Raw genomic sequence first — 25,435 nt, forward strand, 5'->3', positions numbered from 1 at the left:
TGAATTCTACGGAGAATGAATAAATTGAAATTATGTAAACAATTATATGAATAGATTGAAGTTCTATGAAAATCTAGAATCAGGCAACTAAACTTGTCCTAGGATTGCTTGTAAGGATTAGAAAATGTCTTCCATGTAGCCAACCACCAAATCAACAGTACGGCATTCCACGAAAAATATACTACATTTTGTAGAATTGAATACTCTGGGATAACTCTACCGTTGGGTGAGTGTGTACTTTCATTTGGTTTCAAAGCTTTTGCATTTAAACAAAAGCTCTATCAATTCGCTAAATTGGCAACGCTATGAAACTTTATAACGTTCACATGCCAAAATAATATCTTTATTGATTAAATGCCAACAATTACAAAAATAAAGTCCTAAGGGGCAGAGGAAATATAACCAACAAGGGTCAAGAAACTGAAACTGTGGGAGATGGATTGAGAAATATAACTAAATTAAAGCTAAAGAAAAGCAACCCCGTAACTACCCTGCATTTTCCTCTGCTCTCATCCACTAGGGAAAAAAAAAAAAATTACAAAAGCTATGTCAGAGAGTTTCTGAAGTCTCTGCGTCATGTGACCTGGAATTTAGAATCATGGATCTACCTTCAGAGGTCACATTCTTTTCTAAAACACACATATACTGGGAGTTATGAATGCCCAGGCCCCTTGGGTGCAATGTGGCCCAAAAGGAAAAATGAGAGCTACCCAGGATGAGGTAGGACCTGTTCTCACTGATGAGTAAGAGTAATAATCCCAAGACAGGGGGACTAGTGAGGCCATAGATCAGTAGAAATGTACTTACTACTCTTCTATCTGTTCCGTTTAGAAACGCACTCCAGATTGTACCCTGACCTCCATCAGACCAAAAGACACGACTACTGATTGAATCAAAATCAATAGCTACAATGTGAGAACCATTCCGGACAACTGAATAGATACTGTGAACCTGGGAGGTGATATTGTCAGCAACAATTTGGTTCCGACTTGCCACAAGTAGCAACAGACTTTCGGATGCTGTCCAAGAAGAAAATGCAAAAATGTCAATGAATCAGGGAGCAACCACAATTAAATTAAAACATCTCTTAAATATTTGATGCAATACTTTTGATGACAGAAGGAAGATATAATTCCAAACTATCGTAATAGGGAAAGCAAATTCCTAAAAAAAAAATAATTTAATCACTTCATTCTTTATCTTGATAGTTAGCTCATTTTCATGAGTATTTAAAACAAGCTTTTTCCAAAATATCTTTTTTCCTTGAGTTATACCCCCAGTGTTTGCCTAAATATCAATCTGGAGCAAACTACACTTGCATTCTTCCAGTTACTATTTGTTACTTTTGCAGTTACTTTTGAATTTTATCTTCCTTCCTAGAATGTGGGCTTCCTGATAATTCTTCCTGATAAGAATTGTGTCTTAAATATTTTTGTTTTGCCTGAGGCACTGAGCTGTGGCAGACACTTTTAATTATCTCTCAATATCTCTTCACTTCCTTTTTAGTAATAAATCATACCAAGTTTTAGCATGGTGCACAGCCTTCCCCCACCCCTGGACTGTCTACCATTCAGCCTCTTACTTGAAAAAGAAACTATTATGATAACCTTCTTTCTTTGGTCATTTTTTAGGTGAACCATCCAAATCAATATCCTAATAGCTAGTATAATCACTTTCACATAGTAGAAACTGAATTAATATTGGTTGAATTGAATCAACTAAGCATTATATATAAAATGCTTAAATATGATATAGAAATAATTTTTAAATAATATAAAAGCCACTGATACTTTAAATAATATAAAAATCATCTACCTATTTATATTTTACTCTCTATTTTCCAAAATATCCCAAGATCTTTACCATTATTAACTTATTTAATCCGCACAATAAACCCATCCAGGATTCAACTCCAACACTGTCAAATGCCTGCATGCAACATTTGATCTTAAACTCTGGAGTGTGCTGTTATTCTGGCTGGAGGTAGTTCACTTTCAAGTTCAGTTATTACCTGTAACTTTGCAAGTCCTTCCGTTAGTGTCTAACGTGTATTCTTTATCACACCAGCACCGGAAAGAACCTCTCATATTGTAACAATGTTGGCTACAAAAGCCTGGGACATCACATTCATAGATGTCTTCACAGGTCTTAGAGTCATTGGCAAGCAGGTATCCTGATGGGCACACGCATTGAGCTCCATAGGGCCCCTGAACACATTGGTGAGTACAACCACCATTGGAATCTGAGCAGCTGTCCTGGTCTAGAATAAAGAAAGAGAAATCACAAAGGAAAAAAAGTCAGGAATCTTTGCTTTTTTTTGTCCCACCCTGTTGTAATATTTATCATACGGTCTCATGCCACCTTCATTGTAATACCTGGGTAAGAGCTAAGAGCAGCTATTCACTTGGATGAGCTCCACAGGCTAGTCAGTATCTGCTCTAATTTCCTTAAGGATTTACTCTCCTCCACAATCACTGTACTTAAACCACTTTTTTTCACTACCACTTCTATTATAATTCCATTTAGTGCAATGAGAGAAACTTAGGGAAATACTGTCAACATCAAAAAACACAACTGTCATTGAGAAAGCATGAAAAGAGACCTAAATTACTTCCTGCTTGCTTTCTGACATTCTTCTACCTATACAGAAATGAAAGATGAGACATTCAAGAGCAAGGCTGGAAGGTCTATGAAAGGGAATAAATGGAAAGGGAAAGGAAATAAGAACATTAGAGGGCACAGATCCACCAACATGCCATCACTCCTTCCTTTCAGGGCCACAGCAGCAATGCCTGAAGCCACCCAAAGTTGGTTCACATGGCTGGTATGCAAATGCCTCTATTTCCATGTGTAGTCTAACTTATTTTTAAGAGACATGACAGGAAACATGCTCCAGAGAGGGAAGTAAGTCAAAATTACTAGAATATTTTCAGCACAAACACAATCCATATAATATCATAAGAATCTAAAATATTTTGCAATCATACCTGGCTGGGGTTCATCTGAGAGTGAGCATTGATTAAAGAGGAAAGAAAGAAAGGACAGCAATTAGGATTACATGCCAATCACAGGATTTTAATCACAGCAAACACAAATCCCCGGACTTCATTTGCTTTGTGGCAAGTTCTGATTGAAATTAGAAAATATTAAAGTTAGAAAAACTTAGGACCACAATCCAAAACAAAAATTAATTTGACAATCTATTGGCCTCATTTAGTCCCATTTTTCTAAAAAAGAAGTAAAAACACAGAACCAAGTGCAAAGGATTTAATGAGAAATATCATCCAGTGGTGATTTATTTGAAGTCCATGATGCTTATCCCTACACAGATTTGAATTCATAGAGGAACTGAAATCCCTTCCTTAAAGCTGCATGGGGACTCTGACAATGGTGATGCACAGAAGGCCACTGCTCAGAATGAATTTATGGCCATTAAACTGTGGTCAGGAAACTTACTGCAAAGTGGGGATTCATCTGTCCCATTGGGGCAGTCAGAGATGCCATCACACACTGCACTCAGATTCACACAGATGCTATGGCCAGGGCACTGCCATTGCCAACTGGGACAGTGAAAGGCCTGAGTAGGGCAGTCCTTCTCATCACTCATATCCCTGCAGTCATTGTCCCCATCACAGAGCCAATCTCTGTAGATGCAGTTTCCATTATCACACAGGAAGTGAGTTGAAGGGCAGGTCTTGGCGGCACAGCCGTGATGCTCATCAGATCCAAAGATGCAGTCTGGGTGCCCATCACACTCCCAGCTCTTCGGGATGCAGACACCATCTGCTTGGCACTGAAATTCATCTGGGTGGCACATCCCAGGAGGCCTAGTTGCTAAGATAAATGCATGGGAGAGATGAGCTTATGAAGGTAATTCATAATCCTTTTTATATAATTCCTAGATTAAGAAGAAATGATTTTGGATCAATGGTGGGTTTCTGATAATGACTATAACAAATTTAATATTAAAATCTAGAACGATATAGGGTTCTCAGACATTGCAGTGCACAAAAATTTTTCTACGAGTTCGATTTGTCCCTGAGTCAAAAGAAAATCATTTCATGTGTTTTTGACGTTCGTTCAACTACAGGTTAATAATAAAATTCATCTTCTTCTTTATTAAATAATCACCAGTTCACTTCAATAGAATTCAAATTGCCATTAATTTGTTACTTTGAATTGATCAGTTTAATATCAAGTATTTGGATGTTATTAATTTTCCCTCAAATGAACTACATCCAATGAAACCAGCACACGATAAGTAAACAAAGGGTGACAGTAAGTCCTTAATTCTTTGCTAAGTTTCCACTATTCATTGAAAGATGAGAGTTGCTTCCGTATATCACAGGGGTAAACCCAAGTTTCCTCCCAGGGACCTTGTAAGGCAACCACAAGTCAGTGGCAATTGGTAGTTTAACCACAAATCATCACAGAAGAATTCCATGTTTTCAACAGAAAACAGGAACACCAGTGACTATGAATTTCTGGGTGTTGTATACATCTATAAAGTATTAAGCATTTTATTTAACTTTTCTTTTTATACATAGGCTTAAAAACTTATTTTCTGAATGGGGAGGAAAATTGATAAACACCTGCTTTTCATGGTCTAAAACACCATTATTCTAACAAGTGATCAACTTAAATCCATTTGACATAATTAGTGAGCAATAAAAAATCATGTCCACTATAGGTCTCTAGCCCATGGAGATTATAAATCCATCAGATTTATATTTTATGAAGTTCTCCTTGAATCCTATGACTAGAAGGAATTTCTTTTCCATGAACCCAATTGAATTTTATCTGTATCATTTCTAAGGCCTTCATTAATATGTACCTTGCTTCAATTATTTCTTATGTTATATAATTTCTCTTACCCTACTCTAAGAACAAAGACCACACATAACATCTTAGTAGATATTCAGCAAAAAATAGCTACAAAAGAATTCGAGTCAATATCAAATACTACTCCACACCCTATCTATACCATGATTTGACCGATCTACTGAAATTTAAAAGAAACAATTAAGATATATCATTATATATAGCAAGCCTCAAAAACTTGAAACCCACAAATTTGGGATGTCCTAGGAAATATTCATAGTGAGAACAAAAATATCTAAGAAACATGGAACCTACTTAAGAGACTGGAAAGTGCCCATTTGTAAAACCACTTGATTCACAAATTTAAGTTATTATTTGGAAATACCTAGTCAACTCTACTGTATATTCAATACTGTATATTCAATACTCTTTGATAATAGTTTGTAATTTAAGCTGTCTTCTCTCCAGTGTATGCGAATTAGAAAAAACCTATGATAATATGAAATGATTCCTTGGCCTAAAACATGTAGGAATATGGTACTTACAACAGTCTACCTCATCAGAGTGGTCATTGCAGTCAAAAACACCATCACAACGATATATGTTGCTAATACATCGACCCTCACTGGCACATTTGAATTGGGAAGCAGTGCAATTAATTACTAAGAATGAAAAAAAAAAAGCATTCGAAATTAGCTCAAGGAAAAAATGACTACACATTTTTAAATGTCATGAATAAAAATAAAGCAATCCACTTACCACAACCATTTTCATCAGATCCATCAACACAGTCCTTGTCCCCATCACAGACAAAAGATAGGTCAATACATCGATGATCAGGACAACGAAACTGACTAGGTAGGCATGTCTCTGTAAATTCTAACGTCATTCAAAAACAAAACCAAGTAACAGTTTATTTCTTGTTCAGTGGGTACCGGACCGAAGCTGCAAAATGCTAAGGAGATACATAAGTTATCTCATTTGTACATGTGTTCAAAATTCCTTCACATCAGCCATATAGCCAAAGTTAGCCCAGAAGAGTACTCAAAGCCAGGACAGTTTGAGGGAAGAGGAATAAGAAGATTATAGGTCAGAGTCAGATTCTGTGATTAAACCTTGAAAAATACATTACGCTTACCAAAGTGAGCATCATGGGCTTGGACTGGACTATACCTCATGAATACAATTGGGTCTATGACTCTCCACCAAAGCTAAGCAACGGAGCCCAACTGGGCACCATGGTCAGCCTGACCCACATGCCGCAACAGTATATAGACAGATCATGACTGGATTTAGTCCAAACTCTAAGCAGAACGTTTCTAGAAGCCAGGGTCCTACCTTGCTAAAGAGACATACCCTTAGAGTCAGATGTGCTGGCTGTCCCATCCACAATATGAAACTATATTAAATATAGATGCACAGAATGTGAAAACTAGAAGAGGTCTGAAAACCCATCTGCTACAGAGGGAAGTGACTTGCCTAGTCATGTAACCAAGACTAGACCTTGGTCCAGGGAACTCCATCCACCTTCAACTACTATTGTAGACACAAAAACAAACAACAACCTAAATGAAATCAGAACAGCAAGATGAAAAGCAGGCAGACAGCACCAATGAAATTTAAATTTTCTGTGCTTCTGCGCTTTATTCCCTTTTTGCCTGTATGAAACAAAAAGAAAAACCAATAGCCAAATGTCTTATATGATTTAGAATAAAACAAATTTGTGATATATAGATATATATAGATAGATAGATATAGATATCTATATCTATCTATATATACATACATACATATAGTGGATGTATAGTGGATATATAGATATATATATCTGTGGATATATATATAGTGGATATAGTGGATATATAGATATATATATAGATAGATATAGACATCTATATCTATCTATATATACATACATACATATAGTGGATATATAGTGGAGGAATTGTTTCCCACTTGTGTCTGGATGTTAGACACAGTCCTTTTTCTGCATCCATAAAACTCAGTGACCAGAGGACTCTAAGCATCTTTACTCTTTACTCTGATAGCCTATTGATACAGGGATTGACAGATGGAATAATGATTACAATCCAACAAAAATTGTGTGAGCCTCAGAGGAAAATGTGCAAGGCCTACTAATTGTTCAAATCTATTCATTAGGCTTACCAACCAAGAGAAGTCTGCGCAAAACTTACCGCAATTCTTCTCATCAGATCCATCTGCACAATCATTATCTGTGTCACAGAGCCAGCTCCTTGGGATACACAGATTATTATCACAGGTGAATAAGGATGCAGGGCAGGAAGTGGGTGCCTGGGACGGACAGTTCTGCTCATCACTGCCATCCACACAGTCATTCTGCTTGTCACACTTCCAGTGTGCAGGGATGCACTCTCCGTGGCTACAGGTGAACGCTGAAGATGCACAGGAATTATCTACAATGGAAACAAACTGGTCACAAAGACATTTTCTTTTACAGCCCTATTAAGTGAGTTCTTACCTTGTAAAAGCCCGGTTCTTCAATGGGAGCATATATACAAAATAAAGAGAGACGTGCACGTCATTCTTATCATCACCATTGGCTGACATTTATTTAGCAATTGTCATAAGCCAGGCATTTTTCTAAGTGTTTTATACATACTTTTTCTCTCTTAATCTTCACAAGTATACTGTGTGGTATGTATAAGTATCTGCATTTTACAGATGAGGAAACTGAGGCTTTGAGAGATTTAGGAATCTCCCTAAGATTCAATCTCTAGTTGGTGTGACCTGACACCCATCCCGTACTTCTCAGCTACACTTCGTCTAATCTCAATTTCACACTTAGTCTAAAGAAACCTTGAAAAGGTGTCATTGGAAAAACACAAATTGATAAAATATTCAGGTAAAAATTTGTACATTTAAAACAAGAAGAAAATTTTAGAAATTTCAGACAAGTGGGCACTTTTATTTTCAAATCTGGCAGTCTTCTTTCTCTCCAAAAAGACAGGTTATCATTATTATTGATCTCACCTTGATAGAGAGTTCTTAGATTTCAATGATTCTTTTTTTAAATTTTAATGGAATGCTTTTGTTTTCTACAATAGCATTCATTAGGCCCCCGACTTTATACACCAGATTACCATGGAAAGAAGAATGTAAACATTAAGACCATCAGTTCACCCCTATTTTACTCCAAAGTGGGGGAAAGGAAATATACCACTTGAAATTTTCAAACGCAATTATTACAAGTACCGATTATGAAATATATTCTTTCAGATACTAAAGGTTATAATCTATTTATTCTGACTTGACTTTTGGAGGAGCTTGTAATGACTGCATTGGTCCAAACATCCAATGTCAGATAAAAACTAAATGTTGCTGAAGATAGCCCAAATCAATGGTAGAAATCAACTATAGCATGATCTATGAATGATATTTACTATCTAGCTTCCTAAAGCCTTGGGGGTACATATTAAAAAATCCGAACTTCTAGAAGATATTTTCCCCCACAGAGATAACCCAACCATAAAAAAGAAAAAAAAGAAAAAAAAGGTCCACCTCTCTGTTCTATTCGTCACTGAGTATCTCCTATGTATAAGCTACTTACTAAATTTGCCACATAGGTGCTCATCGCTGTTATCATGACAGTCGTCTACTCCATCACAGCGGTAGTGACTGGGCACACATCTGCCGTTGCTACATGGAAAGGAAAGGGCACCACACTGCTCCAGGGGTGGTTCATGGGATGGGTCTTCCTGGCATGTCAAGTGATTAGAAGTCAAATTCATTCCATACGGACAACCACACACCCGCTGGAAATTTGGCACTGGGAAGCAGAAGTGGCTGCAGTCACCGTTTGGATGTGTGGGTCGGTTACAGTAGTTAGAACCTGCAAAAGCAATGAGGGAGACAGTGAGTTATGTACATTTCCACTGGGTTGATCACAGGGTTAGTGGTGAAGGAAAACAAATGGGAAAGAACAGTGTTCATACCCAACACTAAAAAGTAGCTGCTTCTTAGAAATCAACATGCCAAGTGGAACATCCAGTTTAAACACAGAAAACGTCCTAAAATGTGTTTTTCCTGACAATATCTTTAGGATTAACAAAGTTGAACAGAGATTGTTAAGTCTTACACTATTTAACTATCTGGGTAGCAGGAATATATAACAATCAGGAGCTATATTAAATCATACATACTAAAAAGTAAAGGAGCCACCATATTAAACAAAATACAACCATGTAAAAGAACTTGGCAACCTCACCAGTCTGAGTGTTGGCATCATATGATTTCACATGCATTATATTAGTGATGCCACTTCGGATAACTCTCATGTCTCCACCATCCATTTTCCTCACTCGAACGATGGCACCCAGTCTCCAGTCGGTAAAAAACACATAGTCTAAGAAGAAATACCAGTGATTAGTATTATCATCACAGCTCACTTTGGAAAATGCAATAGACTTGTAACGCTTCTTGCAAATGTGAGAAGATTCTCCCACAAATATCTGTAATATATTTCTGCGATCATTTTCTGTGACTTATTACTCTCTAGAAATGGCTCCTTAGAAGGCTACATATTTAATGATACCAGAGTTCTGGTTCAGGCAGGCATGTATGGAGTATTGTGATGGTATTGTGATAGCAATTAGGTTTGGACTTCCATAGGTAAAAATAAAAAATTGGATTATTCAGTAGAGCATTAGATGTGTCTCATATGACCGAGTTCTTATCCCACCTAACGCACTAAACTTCTCAGTGCTTATAGGCAAGTACTTAACTGGATGAGGGTTCTTTTTTAGTAAAATTAAGGAAATAACTACATCTCTAAGCTCCCTTCCAGATCAACCCTTGTATATATCCCATGTCTTAATTGAGGATACTAATTTTGTAGCTCTGGGGATCAATCAAATTATCCACAGAAGTGTGCCTACCTCTCCAACTGTAGTAATATTCCATGAAGTTCAAAATAGTTAGTCATGTTCCCTTTATGCTACCAGAGCAAGAAAGTAAACACACACATTTTGAATAGAATCAGTGGATTTTTCTTTTTAACAATACTTTAAAATTCCCAGCTAACCAAAAAATGCCAAAAATGCCACAAATTTTATCATTAGACCAATTTCCCTTATCTGTGGCCTAATCAATGACTAATCAGTCACTGGAGTTACTAAACCTTATCTAGACTGACTGACAATCTCAATTCCACGACTCATGAAGGTATCTTACTATACTTAAATAGATAAGAAGTTCCATAAACCTTTCACTCCTGTGTGGTGCACAGATAGCCAAGCATATCTAGCCTTTCCATAAAAAGAAGGATAATTTCTATGGTGTTGTGCAATCAAAGAATTTTCCAGGGGCCTGTGGGTGGCTCAGTCAACTCTTGGTTTCAGCTCAGGTCATGATTTCCCAGTTTGTGGGTTTGAGTCCCACATCAGGCTCTGTACTGACGTGCAGAGCCTGCTTGGGATTCTCTCTCTCTTCCCCCTCTCTCTCAAAATAAACTTAAAAAAAAAATAATTTTCTATAAGAAATTCACAATGAAGGGCAGTGTTGGGAGAAACCTATTATTATTATTATCATCATTATTATTACTATTATTATTATTATTATTATTATTTGGGGAACATGGTGCTGCTTTTGTGAGTATGCACTAAAATTTTTTTCATACTGATGAAACCAAAAGGTATTGAAAGTGCCTTTTTATTCAATCCCAAAACATTCCCTCAAGGAGCAGGAAAAATTTAACATTCTTACAATGTTCCTATGTGACATCAAATGGCTGTCTGACATCATTAGTGAAAAGGGCGTGAGTAAGTGGAAAGGCATAAATAGAAAGGGGTGAGTATGTAGAATTGACTCATCTCATCATAAAAACTTACTCTCTCAAGAGCATTTTTAAAATATTTTTAAATGCCATGCACTCCTCCACAGATAAACAGACAGCAGGATGGAACATGCAATATATTTACTACTATTCATTCCACACTATATGCATGGGAGAAAGTCTTTATGATTTACAGTCAGTATCTAGCCTGTTAAAGCACCTTGCTAATTATCCAGAGTAGGATGTTCCATCCAAGTACACAAGTACATATGGTCCAGGGCCTTTCGTGGATCACAAAACGGCACTAACTGGACTAATTATGGTTTGTCAAACAGAACCAGGTTAGATTTGAGTCTCTCTTCATCCTCTTGGCCTGGCAATTTTGTACAATGCACAAGCTATACAATCATTTGCAGAAACCTTGTGTTCAAGACTAAATAAACCACCTGTTTCACAATGCCAAGCTACACTCAACTCAATACCACAACTCCACTCAAGGGGGGAGCCAGGACAAGGAAAACTGAAACATTGTGATCATTGCTGCTGTGTTTCCCAGAATTTCACACCCCCAAGCAATCTTTACTAGCAGCATTAAATTATCGGAAAGGTTCATGAAAAAACAACTACGTCTAGCTCTTTTTCACAAGACATATACTAATTTCTATATAACAACAATGATATCAGTTACCCAATATGTGTCTAAAAAGTTTCAGAGTCATTCAGTGCCTATGCAGTTGATAAACGTGTGTAGTAGCTTTCCCACATGGATTCTAAGAAGGTTTTTACAAAGAATAACAAAACGCAAGGCACCACAAACACTCCTAGTGTTTTATTCTTAAAAGTGATGAAATCAGTAGTTTATTTCTTTGGGAGATATTTATATCATAGAGTACTTGGGGAGTTTATAATACATGTAATCTACAAAATGCTATACCTGTATAAATTGTCAATTATTATCTAAAAGCGTCTAAAACAAAAAATTCACAAAGTGAAAATGGTCAGTCAAAAAAAACAAATGTTTTGTCTACACATAATAGCACCATTCTCATTTTTTGTATTCTAAAGTAACCAACTTTTCTGGAGTTGTGAGATTGCCAAATGAGGATGAGTCTACTGTTAACAATTTGCAAAGTACAAAAAAAACACACACTTTTATTGCTTCAAAGCATACCTCCAAAGACAGTAAGTCCAAATGGATGTGTCATCTGCTGTATATGGCCCAGGTTTCTTCTGTCTAAGCCATCAAAGGTGCTGTGCTCAATTTTATCAAAAAAGGCATCTACCCAGTACAACCGTAAAGCACTAAAATGATAAAATACTTAGTTATCTGTTATCCAGAAACTAGTAATGCACCCTTTCCACGGAGGACAATCATAAATGGTATGTTCAGTTGAAACATTTATTAAACAAAGTTTTAAAGATTAGATTATACTCACTAAAAATGTGATAGTTTTTGAAAATGGCATGATTTCATTCTTTTTCATCACCTTACTTATGCCCCCCACCATACGTTCTAACGAAGCAATTTTTAATTGTCTTAAAAATTTTTTAATGTTATCTTCCAGTTAGGTATTTTATTTTTCTCCTGGTTAAGTCCATAAGTTAACAAAATATTGGTAGTAATCTATGTTTAAAAGACTACATATATTTCTTCCTTTTGTCTCTTCTATAGACTACTTTGGCATTAATCTCTGTAAGCTTTTTTACCCCGTTATCTTTTCCTATGTTCCTAGATCATCAATTTCCTGAGAACTCTATCTTATACTTCAAAATTCTCCCAGAGTATATATATGCAAATACACATTTGTTAATTAATTGAAACTAAAGATTTCCTACCCACAAGATGCTCCCTATGAAAATTACGCATCACCTGGACTTCATCAAATCCCCTATCCTACTTCTAATGTGATTTCCGTCTTGCCTCCTCTGTACGGACCTCCCACAAGGTCCTATCATTCTGCTCCCTCTATCAATATCCTCAGAATGTTCATGAGTGCATTAGTTTTCATCCCAGCAGAAGTTGGCTAACTATGTGTTCTTTGTGTCCTTGTATCATACTATGTCCTTCTCCCAGTGCCAATGATGTAAAAATATCTGAGTGCAAGTAGTACCAGTTTCCTCACTCCATCATACTGCTTCATGTGGTCCACACTAAGAGGGAACTTAATAATTCACAATGATTCCTACTTACCCCCAGTCAATGGCCAACCCATTGGGCCATCCAAGAGTAGTGTTTACTATAGGCAAAAGGTTAGATCCATCACTCCATGCTCTCATAATTTTAGCAGGACGGAACCAATCAGTGAAGAATATATACCTAGAAAAAGAGGTAATAAATCAAAAATGTTAACACTGGAACAAACTACATGACTCAGATTTTCCAGAGACATGTTACAATTTCATTTTCTGTATATGTTCTTGGGCTTATGCAGAAAAAATAAAATCTGTTTAATAGGCAAGTTTAGTGTACTATCGATCTCTTAATTAAAAATTCAGTTAGCAATATATAACTAAAGTCATAAATACAATGGCATTAAAATGGGCATCCAGAGCAGAGAACCAATGTGCTAGACTTGGGACATGAAACTATTGTCACCAAGTAGATTCTTTAAAAAGACATAATTCAGGTTACATTTTAAGATTTTATTTTTTAAGTAATCTCTAAACCCAACATGGAGCTCGAAACTACAACCCCTAGATCAAGAGTCACACCCTCCACTGACTGAGCCAGCCAGGCACCCCTGGGTTACTTTAAATACTCCCAAGTTGTTGAAATGAAATAATATACTATGAGCAAGAATACAGATTTTAATCTCTCTTTCCTCTCTGGATTAAACATCTAGGTCACACTAGATAGCTCTTTAGTCATCTTCCACAAGGAAAGCATTTCATCTCGGTTGAAGAATGCACCCAAACCAACTCTGACTCTCTATCCAAGGTAAACTTTTATTCTGAGGAGTGACAAAAAGAAAAATCTAGGGGTAAAAAACAAACAAACAAACAAACAAAACTTTTCTCTCTCATGTGACCCTTAAAATTAGTCTTTCCAAAACATAATTTTCTGAAATGTGACTTCATATTATTTAAATGAAGGAGTCAGTAGGAAAGGAATTTAACAGCTCTTCAAAACCATATGGCTAAGATTTAGTTTAAGATAAGTTCATTAGGAAATCAACTCTTTACAGGGCAATAAAATGTATTATTAATAATATCACCAGTTTTTAAATGTTTCTTACATTATTTCACAGGAAGAAATTTAAATACAAAATAAACACTCTGAGGCATCATACAGAGTTCTTTAGATACAAAGGCTTTGTAGTCAGATAGGTCTGAAATTTGAGTACTAACTGTTGTTTATCAGGTATTATATCTTCCTGCCTCACAAACCAGCTTTTGAATTAGACAAGATTATGTCAAGTGCTTACTCTGTGTCCTCCAGAAATCAGGTTTTAGTGACTTACCACTCACTTTCTTTTTTCTTTTTAAACTCCACTCAAATACAGCTACCAAGCTCAGACTTGTTCCAAACAAACATATTCGCTATTAACCAGATTTAAATAAGAAAGGTAAGAACCTAAAAGGAATAGTATAAACTGTTCTGTCTTTTCTTGTCTGACACCACCAATCACGGAATGGTTAAACATGAAACTTAGTCTGTGGTCTGAAAGACTTTTTATTCTGAAAACTACTGAATGATTAAGCAAGTTTTGCCACGCTTTGTATCAATACATTAAAGCGGGGAAAGAATTTGATCCTTTCCTGATAATTCCACTGCACATTCAATCCTTTTCTACTGAATCTGTATCACATTGTTGGTCCTCTTCAACTGTGGAAAAAAAACACACTTCAATGAAGACTGGGAAAGCTGAAACTAAGGAGAAAGTGATTTCAAGGAGATGAAATGATTACTTAAACTTATGCTACAGGGATAAAATTTAAGGTGATTTCAATTTATGTAGTTCAATCTTATATTTGCTGAGCTTGCCAAATAAATGTGGCATCACTTTTCAATAACTTTAAAAGACATACAGTTTCAAGCTTTTCAAGAAACATGAACACACTTACCCAGCAATAGGATGAACTACAATTGATCGTGGGTTATTTAAATTCTGGATTATTGCACGTCTCGATTTATCAGCTAACCTCATGACACTGATACTCCTGTAAGAAGCATCTGTCCAATAAAGATTCTTTGAAATCCAATCAAAAGTCAAACTTTCAACACTTTCCACCCTGTTGGCGGTGAGAATTTCTCTTCCTGTAAGTTGAAATATGAACAAGGTTTAAGCTAAATATATTTTATGCCATACATTTTCCAACTACTGCATATTTAAATTGTGTCAAAGTTATAACATATTTCAGTAACCCACGTGGAATTCTTAAAAAACAAAACAAAACAAAACAAAAAAAAAACCACTGCTGAGCAACCAGAGATAAAACTAGAATCTATCCATTCCCAAAAGTTTGGATCTCAAAAAACAGATATGATTCTGATAAACTGAACCAGAAGTGGTATGCCCTACATTTACTCCCTTGTTCAACCTTCCAGAAAAAAATTTCTCATTGCAGAACATCTGAAAGAAGAGAAGATACCTGAGTTCACATATTCACAAGCACCACCCACAGAGAGCTCTGATAAGCCACCAGGTACCACTGGTAGGAGATCTCTGAGGTGTGACCGCCCAACCTTCTCAACAGCCTTTCAAACTGCAAAGTTGCCCTATTTTGAAAAGACCAGCAAAGATTCCAAATGGAAATCAGAGGTACAGGAGGAAAAAAAAGACCACTTTTCTCTTGGTGAAATTTTTATGTCTTTTCCCCTTTTTCTTATTTTCATTAAGGAAATCTGAATCACAGTCAATAACACTTTTTGAAGTAGGGAAAACCATCGTAGTGCTTTTTCCATTCATTTACTTAGCAAATTATAAAAGAAAGTCTTCTATGTGCCAGACACCATACTAGATACTTAGGAAACATAAGTATTTGTAATAATAGCTTATATTGAGCACTTACAAGCCAGGAACTGGCCCAAAGATTTTACATGGAATCATCCATCATCACAACAGTTCAAGGAAGGCGGTATTATTAGCAACCTTATTTTGTAGATGAGGAAACTGAGTCATAGAAGAGTGAAGCATCTTGAAAGAAGTGTGGACACTGCCTTTGAAGGATTTATAATGAAGTGGAGGCAATTAAACTAAGAGGTAGAAATCAAAAAGTAATGGGTATTTTGACAGATGTGCATGGAATGGTATGAAACACAGACTCCAAATGAAGCACAAGGTGAGGTGGAGGTGTGGACAGTTTTCCCAAAGGAAGGGGTGAATTAGGTGCTGTAGGAAAGGAAAGACTTGGAAGTGAGAAAGAGAGAGATTGAGAACTCCATGTGTTTTGGAGGTTAATCAGTTAATGACAGAGGTTAAGAGAAAGGGAGAAATTTAGGTAACCACCAGACCCTGGGAGGAATGGGGGTGGGGAGGGGTGATAAGAGGGAAAGGGACAGTGGTCATGCTCTACATGCTCTAAGGCAGGAAGTCTTACATGGAGTAAAGATGTCTACTTACATCTGTTGGTTTTGAGGTAGTTGTGGGATATATGGTGAGATATGCAAAAGGCAGTTGGCATTATGGGTGTGAATCTCAGAGAGCTTGGAGGGAGATTTATGGAGGGATATTTATATCACCTGAAAAAAGCCTTCCCTGATCTTTCCCTCATTTGCCAGGTTAGGAGGAAAATCATTCAGTAAATGCCTTACCATAAGTCTCCCCATTCTAATTTATAATGGCTACATAAATGGTAATCCAAGACGCTGAAGGTGCAAAATTATGCAGAAAATAGGAGAAGAGACCCACATGTTGAACATAGAGAACACGCCTATATAGGAAACAGGCAAAGAAGGAACGACCTCTGAAGAACACCAGAAAGATAAGGAAACCAGAAAGATTGGAGGTGACCAAGATGAGAAGAGTGTGAAGTGACATAGTTGGCAGATTGAGATGGAGTGAGGAATAAGTGGAAAGTATAAATGTGGAAGTGAGAACAGGAACATGTAAGCCAATGTTCCAAGAAGTCCAACCATGAAATGAAAGAGAGAGAGAGCTGTAACTAGAGAGACACTTGGACTGAGATGTGGGTTGCACTTTTAGGATGGGAGAGATTTGATCATATCGGAGTCCCTTGAGAGCTTCATTCAGCTGATCTTGACTTTAACCTGATTTCTGACAACTCATTCTCTACATACGTACTCAATGACACTTATTCGTGGAAAACAGCAGTGTAAAACCTCTCTCACCAAAGCATACTATAGAGTGTTTTAAAAGGTAACTTGCTCATTATGTAGACTGACAAAAAGCGTGATGAGAATTCCAGTTTGACAAAGCAGAAGGAAGCTGATCTGTAGGAGACTGAGCCTACATGTGGCAAAAAACCTAACTCTGCTTTTTGGTGAAAGCTAACATTGACTGGAGTTCTCCAAGCTCAGTGGACCTAACTCTAGTCTTCAGATAGATGCAGTCTGGTTGAAAGTAGAAGACTGACCACACATCTTTTCTCCTCTTCCTTCCAAACTCTACTAACATGACAACAAAGGCACAGCAGATAAGAGATTTTGACACTTTGGAAGAGAAAGGGACTGCAGGTAATAACTCACTAAGGGGGGGAGTGGGGAGGAAGATGCAAACTAAGTCCAGCAGGGGGAAGACCCACACACACACACAGACACTTCAACATATTCGTGGTCAGAGATACCGGGCTCTGCAACACACAAGGGTGAAGAACTAAAGTGCTTAGTTACAAGTTGGTATTAGAAGCAGTGAGACCACCAGGTCCTTCCCGGATCGTAAGCAATTCTGCCACTTCTGTCCATCTACCTCTTCTAACAGACCAGCAATCTTGTTCTCTGGAGGAAATGATGCAGAGACGCTGTGGGCTCAAAGACACCACAATGCACAACGGCACTGCATCTGCTGGGTGTAACAAAACTGAATACAGGCAAATTGTGTGACTAGTGAACTGAAGGGTCGGTCCTTGGCCCCCTGTCCTCTGTACTTCTCCTATAACACAGATGGCAAGCTACCTTCACCACCTCTTAATCCCCATACCGAGGAGAATGGAGACATCTAATAAGGACAAAGGACTATCCCTAGAAAAAGATTTACTAATATTGATGTTTGGAAGCTCCCCAACAGAAAGTCTGCCTCAATATCTGAAGTTATCCAGCTGATGAGGCCCATACAGACAGAAAGACCTTCTGTTGTCTTTTTCTTTTTTCCTTTGTTCATTTGTTTCTTAATTTCCACCTATGAGCAAACCATACAGTATCTGCCTTTCTCTAACTGCCTTATTTCACTTAACATTATACTCTCTATATTCATATACTCTATACTCATTATACTCTCCTGTGTTGAAAATCACAAGATTTACTTTTTTATGACTGAATATCATTTCATTGTATATGTACCACATTTTCTTTATCCATTCATCTATTAATGGACATGTGGGCAGTTTCCATAATTTGGCTATTGGAAATAAGGCTGCAACAATTAGGGGTGCAGATACCGTTTCAAATTAGTGTTTTCATTTTCTTTAGGTAAATACCAGTAGTGGAATTACTGGGTCATCTGTTAGTTCTCTTTTCAATTTCTTGAGGAATCTCCATACTGTTTTCCACAGTGGCTGCACCAATTTACCTTCCCTGCAATGGTGCATCAGGATTCCCTTTTCTCCACATCCCTGCCAATACTTGTTATTTCTTGTCTTTTTGATATTAGCCATTCTGACTGGTAGCAGGTGATGTCTCATCATACTTTTGATTTTCAATTCCCTAAAGATTAGTGATCTTAAGCATCTTTTCATGTGTCTGTGGACCATTTTGGACCATTTTGATGCCCTATTTAAGACAATGTCTATTTGGTTCTGCTGTCCATTTTTTAATTGGATTTGACTGTTGTCGTCATCATTACTGAGTTAGACTGAGTTCTTTATGTATTTTGGATATTAACCCCCTTAACCAATATATAGTTTGAAAATATCTTCCTCCCTTTCTGTAGGTGGTCTTTTCATTTTGTTGTTTAGTTTGCTGTGCAGAAGCTTGAGTTTGATGTAGTCCCATTCATTCATTTTTGTTGTTGTGTTTGTGCACAAAAACTTACTGCCAAAACCAAAACTAGTGAACTTCTTCCCTATGTTTTCTTCTGGGAGTTTTATGGTATCAGAAATAATTTTTTAAGTCTTTGATCTACTTTGGTTAATTTTTGTGACTTGTGTGAAGTAAGGATCCAATTCCACTGTATTACATGTGTTTCTCCAGTTTTCTCAACACCATTTGTTGAAGAGACTATCCTTTTCCCATTGGTTATTCTTGAAACCTGTCTCAAATATTAGTTGGCTATATATGCTAGAGTTCAGTTCTGCGCTCTCTATTTTGTCCTAATTTTCCATAATGTGTCTATTTTTGTGTCCATATCATACTGTTATTACTGCATTGGCTTTGTAGTATAGTTTGAAATCTGGAAGTGTGATACCTCCAGCCTTGTTCTGTGTCCTCAGGATTGGTTTGGTTATTCAGGGTCTTTCGTGGTTCCCTACAAATTTTAGGATTGTTTCTTCTATTTCTATGAGGAATGCTTTTGGTCATTTGATAAGGATTGCACTGAATCTGTAGATGACTTTGGGTATTATGACCATTTTAATAATATCAATTCTTCCAGTCCATGAACTTGGGATGTTTTTCCATTTGTATGTGTCTTCTTCAATGTCTTTCATCTAAGTTTTGTAGTTTTCATTTTACAGATCTTCTACTTCATTGGTTACATTGATTCCTAAGTATTCTATTCTTTTTGATGCTATTGTGCATGGAATGTTTTGTTTTTACGTCTTTTTTGGATGCTTCATCATTAGTGTAAAGGAAAGCAACTGATTTCTGTATGTTGATTTTCTGCTCTGCCATTTTATTGAAATTATTCATTAAATTGCAACAGTTTTTTACTGATTCTTTGGGATTTTTTGTATATATAGGGTCAGCAGCAAATAACTGCCTTTTTGCTGCTTTCTTTCTGACTTGGATGGCTTTTACTTCTTTGTCTTACCTAATAGCTCTAGCGGGGACTTCCAGCACTATATTGACAGAGGGCATCCTTGCCTTGTTCTTAATCTTAGGGGGAATGCCTTCAATTTCTCTCCATTCAGTATAATGTTAGCTGTGTGTTTGTTGTACATCGCCTTTATTATAGTGAGATATGTTACTTCTATACCCACTCTGTTAAGAGTTTTTATCATTAAAGTATGTTTTCTTTTGTCAAACGCTTTTTCTGCATCTATTGAGATGATTGTGTGATTTTATCTTTCATTTTATTGATGTAGTGTATTACATTTATTGATTTGCATATATTGAATCATCCTTGCATCCCAGGGATAAATCCCACTTGGTCATAGTATATAACCCTTTTAATGCGTTCCTGAATTCTGTCTGCAATATTGTTTATTTTGTTGAGAAGCCTTGCATCAATATTTACCAGAAGTAATGGCCTAGAGTTTTCTTTTCTTATGGTATCCTTATCTGGTTGTGGTATTTGATAGAATTCTCCAGTGGGTTATAAAATCCAAATATAAGATGATGTCATCATCCAATAAAGTACACAACAGTAAAGTGTGCATGATTATAATGTGTCTCTCTGTGATGATTATGAAGATATTAACAGAACCCAAATCAATTGAAAATTTATAGTAAATCGACACTCACATATAATTCATGTTTTTGTTTTTAGGGGTTGTTTTTTTTTTTTTACTATTATTTCAAGCCCAGCATCCTTCCCAGAGAGATCTTCTGGCTGCTTGAATATGAGGAATAGCTTCTAATCAATTAACCCATTACTGACTCTCCTTTTATGGAATGTCAGCTTCTTTTATATTAACATTTCTCATCATTAAAAATATACCCTTAAGGGGTGCCTGGGTGGCTCAGTCGGTTGAGCGTCCGACTTCAGCTCAGGTCACGATCTCACGGTTCGTGAGTTCGAGCCCCGAGTCAGGCTCTGGGCTGATGGCTCAGAGCCTGGAGCCTGCTTCCGATTCTGTGTCTCCCTCTCTCTCTGCCCCTCCCCCATTCATGCTCTGTCTCTCTCTGTCTCAAAAATAAATAAACATTAAAAAATTAAAAAAATATATATATATACCCTTAAGAAAAAGTTTTTGTTTTAACTTTAAGTCACAAGAAAAGTAATGGCTCTCTTTCCTTATTTTAAAATATTTAGCAAGCCAAGTAAGTTCTAGTTAGAAAATTATTATTATTGTTATTATTAAAAAACAGACAAAGCATGCAAAAAAATTTTAATGTATTCTCACCTGTGCCATTGATATTTTGTTTAAAAATCATGTCTTTTGATGTATCTGAAAAAAAGATAGTGTTCTCTTGGGCATCAAAATCAACCCCAACAAAGAAAGAAGGATTTCCTGTCACTGGAACTATGACATCTTCTTGGGTAGACAGGTTGAACGGGATGCCACGAACAGCCACCTCAGATGAAAAGATCAGGAACTGCTTAACAACTGTAAGAAGAAGAACACATCGCCATGAGCCACAGGCTTGTTCTTGAATTCCAGAGAAATTACTTATACATCCACAATGCACATTTTATAATTCAGAAATGTACTTCTGAAATAAACATAAAAAATAAATCTGTGGAAAACATAGTTGGAAACAATGGGAACAGAGGAAAAAAAGATAAGCAGCTATGACGGCAATATAACTATTACAATCTTTCTTCTTCTCGAGAATTTATCCTTAAGATTTATATAAAACATGGTCCATAGGCTGAATTTCTTTTTTTTTTTTTTTATTTTATTTTTTTATTTTTTAATATATGAAATTTACTGTCAAATTGGTTTCCATACAACACCCAGTGCTCATCCCAAAAGGTGCCCTCCTCAATACCCATCACCCACCCTGCCCTCCCTCCCACCCTGCCCTCCCTCCCACCCCCCATCAACCCTCAGTTTGTTCTCAGTTTTTAACAGTCTCTTATGCTTTGGCTCTCTCCCACTCTAACCTCTTTTTTTTTTTTTTTTTTTTTCCCTCCCCCATGGGTTTCTGTTATGTTTCTCAGGATCCACATAAGAGTGAAACCATATGGTATCTGTCTTTCTCTGTATGGCTTATTTCACTTAGCATCACACTCTCCAGTTCCATCCATGTTGCTACAAAAGGCCATATTTCATTTTTTCTCATTGCCACGTAGTATTCCATTGTGTATATAAACCACAATTTCTTTATCCATTCATCAGTTGATGGACATTTAGGCTCTTTCCATAATTTGGCTATTGTTGAGAGTGCTGCTATAAACATTGGGGTACAGGTGCCCCTATGCATCAGTACTCCTGTATCCCTTGGATAAATTCCTAGCAGTGCTATTGCTGGGTCATAGGGTAGGTCTATTTTTAATTTTCTGAGGAACCTCCACACTTAGGCTGAATTTCTAAGACAGTATTAACTGACCTGCATAGTAATTCCATCAAAATCCTTGATTTGGATTAACTTTTGAATAGAGATCTATACCAAGAATCCTACTGCAGTTTTTAAGGTATTAAGACCAGTGAAGGAAGAATTAACAGTAACCAGGTAAGTTATTTAGAAATAAACAAAGAAGGAAAAGATGGGAGGGGAGAGGAAAAATAGAGGAAATAGGGGAAAAGGAGTGATTTTAAAATCAAAGTAGGAGACAGTAATAGTATGTCAGGAAATCAAAAAGGTATACCCAAGAGGTATACCCAAAAAATTAAAATTGCAGGAGTTTAAGTGCAAAATTATTACACAATGTAGTGTCAATGTTACAGTCAGAAATACATGGCTTTTTAAATGTGGGTGATTTTTATCTGAGTCTGGGATTACCTACAAAGTCAACAAATTTGGGGTGCCTGGGTGATTCAGTTGGTTAAGCAGCCAACTTTGGCTCAGGTTGTGATCTCGCAGTCTGTGAGTTCAAGCCCCACATTGGGCTCTGTACTGACATCTCAGAGCCTGGAGCCTGCTTTGGATTCTGTGTCTCCCTCTCTCACCCCCCTCTTAAAATAATAAACATTTTTTTTTTAAAGTTAACAAATTTGTCCCTGGTAGAATTAGAGAATTTACATTCCAAGCCCAAAGCAGCACCATCTGGGGAGCAAGAATTTGTCAAGGCATTAAAAAGGAGAGTTTTCAAGGTGAAGACAAGAGAAACAAAAATTGTAAGAGTGTGCATTTCATCGCTGAAGCTGAGGCAAGAGCTTAATCATGAGTAGATGTGTAGGCAACAAAAGAAGAAAAAGGGGCACCTGGGTGGCTCAGTCGGTTAAGCATCCAACTTCGGCTCAGGTCATGATCTCACAGTTTGTGGGTTCAAGCCCTGCTTCAGGCTCTGTGCTGACAGCTCAGAGCCTGCTTTGGATTCTGTGTCTCCCTCCCCCTTGCTGCCCCTCCCCCACTTCTGCTCTGTCTCTCTCTCTCTCTCTCTCTCTCTGTCTCTCTATCTCTCTCTCTCTCAAAAATAAATGTAAAAAAAAAAATGTAAAAAAAAAAAAAGAAAGAAAAAGAAGAAAAGAACTGAATTGCATCTCAGAGCATAGAGGCAGATATAAATAAAATCTGAACTGAAAAATGAAAAACTAGATGAGTAAATGAGCTGCCCCAACACTTAGTTTGCTGTGGAATGCAACAATAAAGGCAAGGCTTTATTCCCAATAAAGTTAAGGCTACCAGCTAAAGTGGAAAAGGTATACACAATAGAGAAAAGAACTCAAAATTAAATTGTATGGAATTTTAAGAGAATAGTTTAGGGGCACCTGGGTGGCTCAGTTGGTTGAGCGTCTGATTCTGGCTCAGGTCATGATCTCACGATCTGTGAGTTCGAGCCCCACATTGGGCTCTGTGCTGAGAGCTCAGAGCCTGGAGTCTGCTTCAGCTTCTGTGTCTCCCTCTCTCTCTCTGCCCCTCCCCTGCTCACACTCTGTCTGTCTGTCTGTCTGTCTCTCAAAATAAATAAACATTAAAAAAAGAGAGAGAGAGAATAGTTTTAAAAGGAGACAAAGATTTCAGGAAGGAGACAAAGGGGAAAGGAAGTCCAAGGAAACCCTCAATGTGCAATTAAAGGAAAGACCCATGGGACAGAAATGTACCTCTTCAAACACAGCTCTGTGTATGAAGGGAGTAGTGCCTACTGAGGAAGATGCTCTGTCAGCTACCAAAGGCTTATTCACCATTAAGAAGTATGACAGCTGGTCCAGTCCTGTCCAAAAGCAGCATATACCCTTATGCTGCCTGCCAAAAAGAGAGCCCAAAAGCGATTTCTTACCAACACAGTGGCGGTTATCCACATCCAGGCTGAAACCGAATGTGCACCTGCAGCGGTAACCCAAACCATCATTATCTGTTCTGTGGCTGAGGACACAGACCTGTTCACAGCCCCCATTGTTATCTCCACATGGGTTGTTAACTAGAGGAAAAAATATACAGGGTTAAATCTCAGTTAGAAATGTATGATTGCCCAAGACATGTGAAACCACTTTGAGCCCTGTAGGTGAAACAGAATAATGGGTTTGAAACTCAGAAACACCACTGCTGGTTGTTGCTGTGTACATCCACATTTACCTGCTCTGACTCTCCCACCTACTCTCAAACTGCAACACACAGGGTTCCCACAGCTGGATAACTTTGGGAATTCTTCTCCCCAAGACAATTATGTCAGACCCTGTCTGCTAGCCTCAGTGGTTAGAAAGTAACTGCCTCTCCCCAAAAAACTTTAGGGTTATTTTTACCATTCATAAGATATAATAAATAACTATTATTCACTGGATGCTCGCTTTGTAAGTAAGCCAATTTACAATCAATGACTCTAAGAGCTAAATATTATTATCTCAGTTTTATAACTGCCCAAGATTATTCAGCAACTGAACTGGAAGTCAAAGCCAGATCTGATTCCAAAACCTTACATGCCTGCAATACAAACCAGTTTATACTTCCAAAACCCATTCTCAAAGGAATGACTGAAAAAGCTCACTGTACACAAAGCTTTTGTCATGGCCAAAAATGTCATGTCTGCTTTGAAAATTACCTTCTTAACCTTTGACTTACTCTTTAAAATTATCTCTTTACCTTCTCAGGTGGATTGATTTAGGGAAACTACAAAGAAAAATAATTTGGATGATAAAATTGGGTAATATTTTTGGTCAAGGACAAATAGGAATTTAGTAGCTGATAAACTGATTATTGCAAATAAGTATTTCAAAAATGTTTTCAGGGGCAGCATGCATTTTCAGCTAACGTATGTTTTCCCAGGATGAATACACTGAAGGATATTCACCTGAATGTATCAGTTCTAGTGGCTGTTTTTTTGTTTTAAAAAAATAAATAAACCTAATTATAGTCTTTCACCACTGTAAAGTCAAACCCGCCACTTAACAAGGGAGTTTTAAAGTAAAATCTGCCTTTCCGTGAATTAATGTTCATTGATTGTAAACTTTTTATCAACACAGAAAAGAGCCATATACAGTCATAGTCGTGCCAATTTAAAACAAGACTTACTATAAAATAACAGAAGTCTATACAATGTCTGAATCAAAATAATTTCTTTTTTTTTTGATAAGTGACCAGCCTATGACACCAAACACAGTCAGCCTATGACAGACCCAATGCAAACCAAAGAACAGGTGTCATACATATACAACAGAGAAGAAGAGAAATTGGTTCTGACGTCACCTCAACTTGGGCATGTTATTTCCTTCTTCTGGGCCTCGATTTCCTCAAATTTAATATTAAAGGATTGAATACAAGAT

General features: G+C 37.1%; 1 protein-coding gene across 1 annotated transcript in view; it reads right to left on the reverse strand.

Annotated features, from left to right (window-relative positions):
* The window catches only part of LRP2 (LDL receptor related protein 2), a 198,056-nt gene that overhangs the window by 92,361 nt on the left and 80,260 nt on the right, over nucleotides 1–25,435 (reverse strand). Inside the window, exons 15-27 of the mRNA XM_042994641.1 lie at nucleotides 23,956–24,096; nucleotides 20,975–21,178; nucleotides 14,699–14,891; nucleotides 12,825–12,950; nucleotides 11,805–11,935; nucleotides 9,068–9,205; nucleotides 8,411–8,692; nucleotides 7,017–7,256; nucleotides 5,581–5,700; nucleotides 5,367–5,483; nucleotides 3,457–3,834; nucleotides 2,012–2,260; nucleotides 808–1,019 (exon numbers count right to left, since the gene is read on the reverse strand). Coding sequence (XP_042850575.1) covers nucleotides 808–1,019; nucleotides 2,012–2,260; nucleotides 3,457–3,834; nucleotides 5,367–5,483; nucleotides 5,581–5,700; nucleotides 7,017–7,256; nucleotides 8,411–8,692; nucleotides 9,068–9,205; nucleotides 11,805–11,935; nucleotides 12,825–12,950; nucleotides 14,699–14,891; nucleotides 20,975–21,178; nucleotides 23,956–24,096 — 2,531 coding nt within the window. The remainder of the gene's footprint in view (nucleotides 1–807; nucleotides 1,020–2,011; nucleotides 2,261–3,456; nucleotides 3,835–5,366; nucleotides 5,484–5,580; nucleotides 5,701–7,016; nucleotides 7,257–8,410; nucleotides 8,693–9,067; nucleotides 9,206–11,804; nucleotides 11,936–12,824; nucleotides 12,951–14,698; nucleotides 14,892–20,974; nucleotides 21,179–23,955; nucleotides 24,097–25,435) is intronic.

The sequence above is a fragment of the Panthera tigris genome, chromosome C1 (assembly GCF_018350195.1).
Source record: "Panthera tigris isolate Pti1 chromosome C1, P.tigris_Pti1_mat1.1, whole genome shotgun sequence".
In the NCBI taxonomy this organism is placed as follows: domain Eukaryota; kingdom Metazoa; phylum Chordata; class Mammalia; order Carnivora; family Felidae; genus Panthera; species Panthera tigris.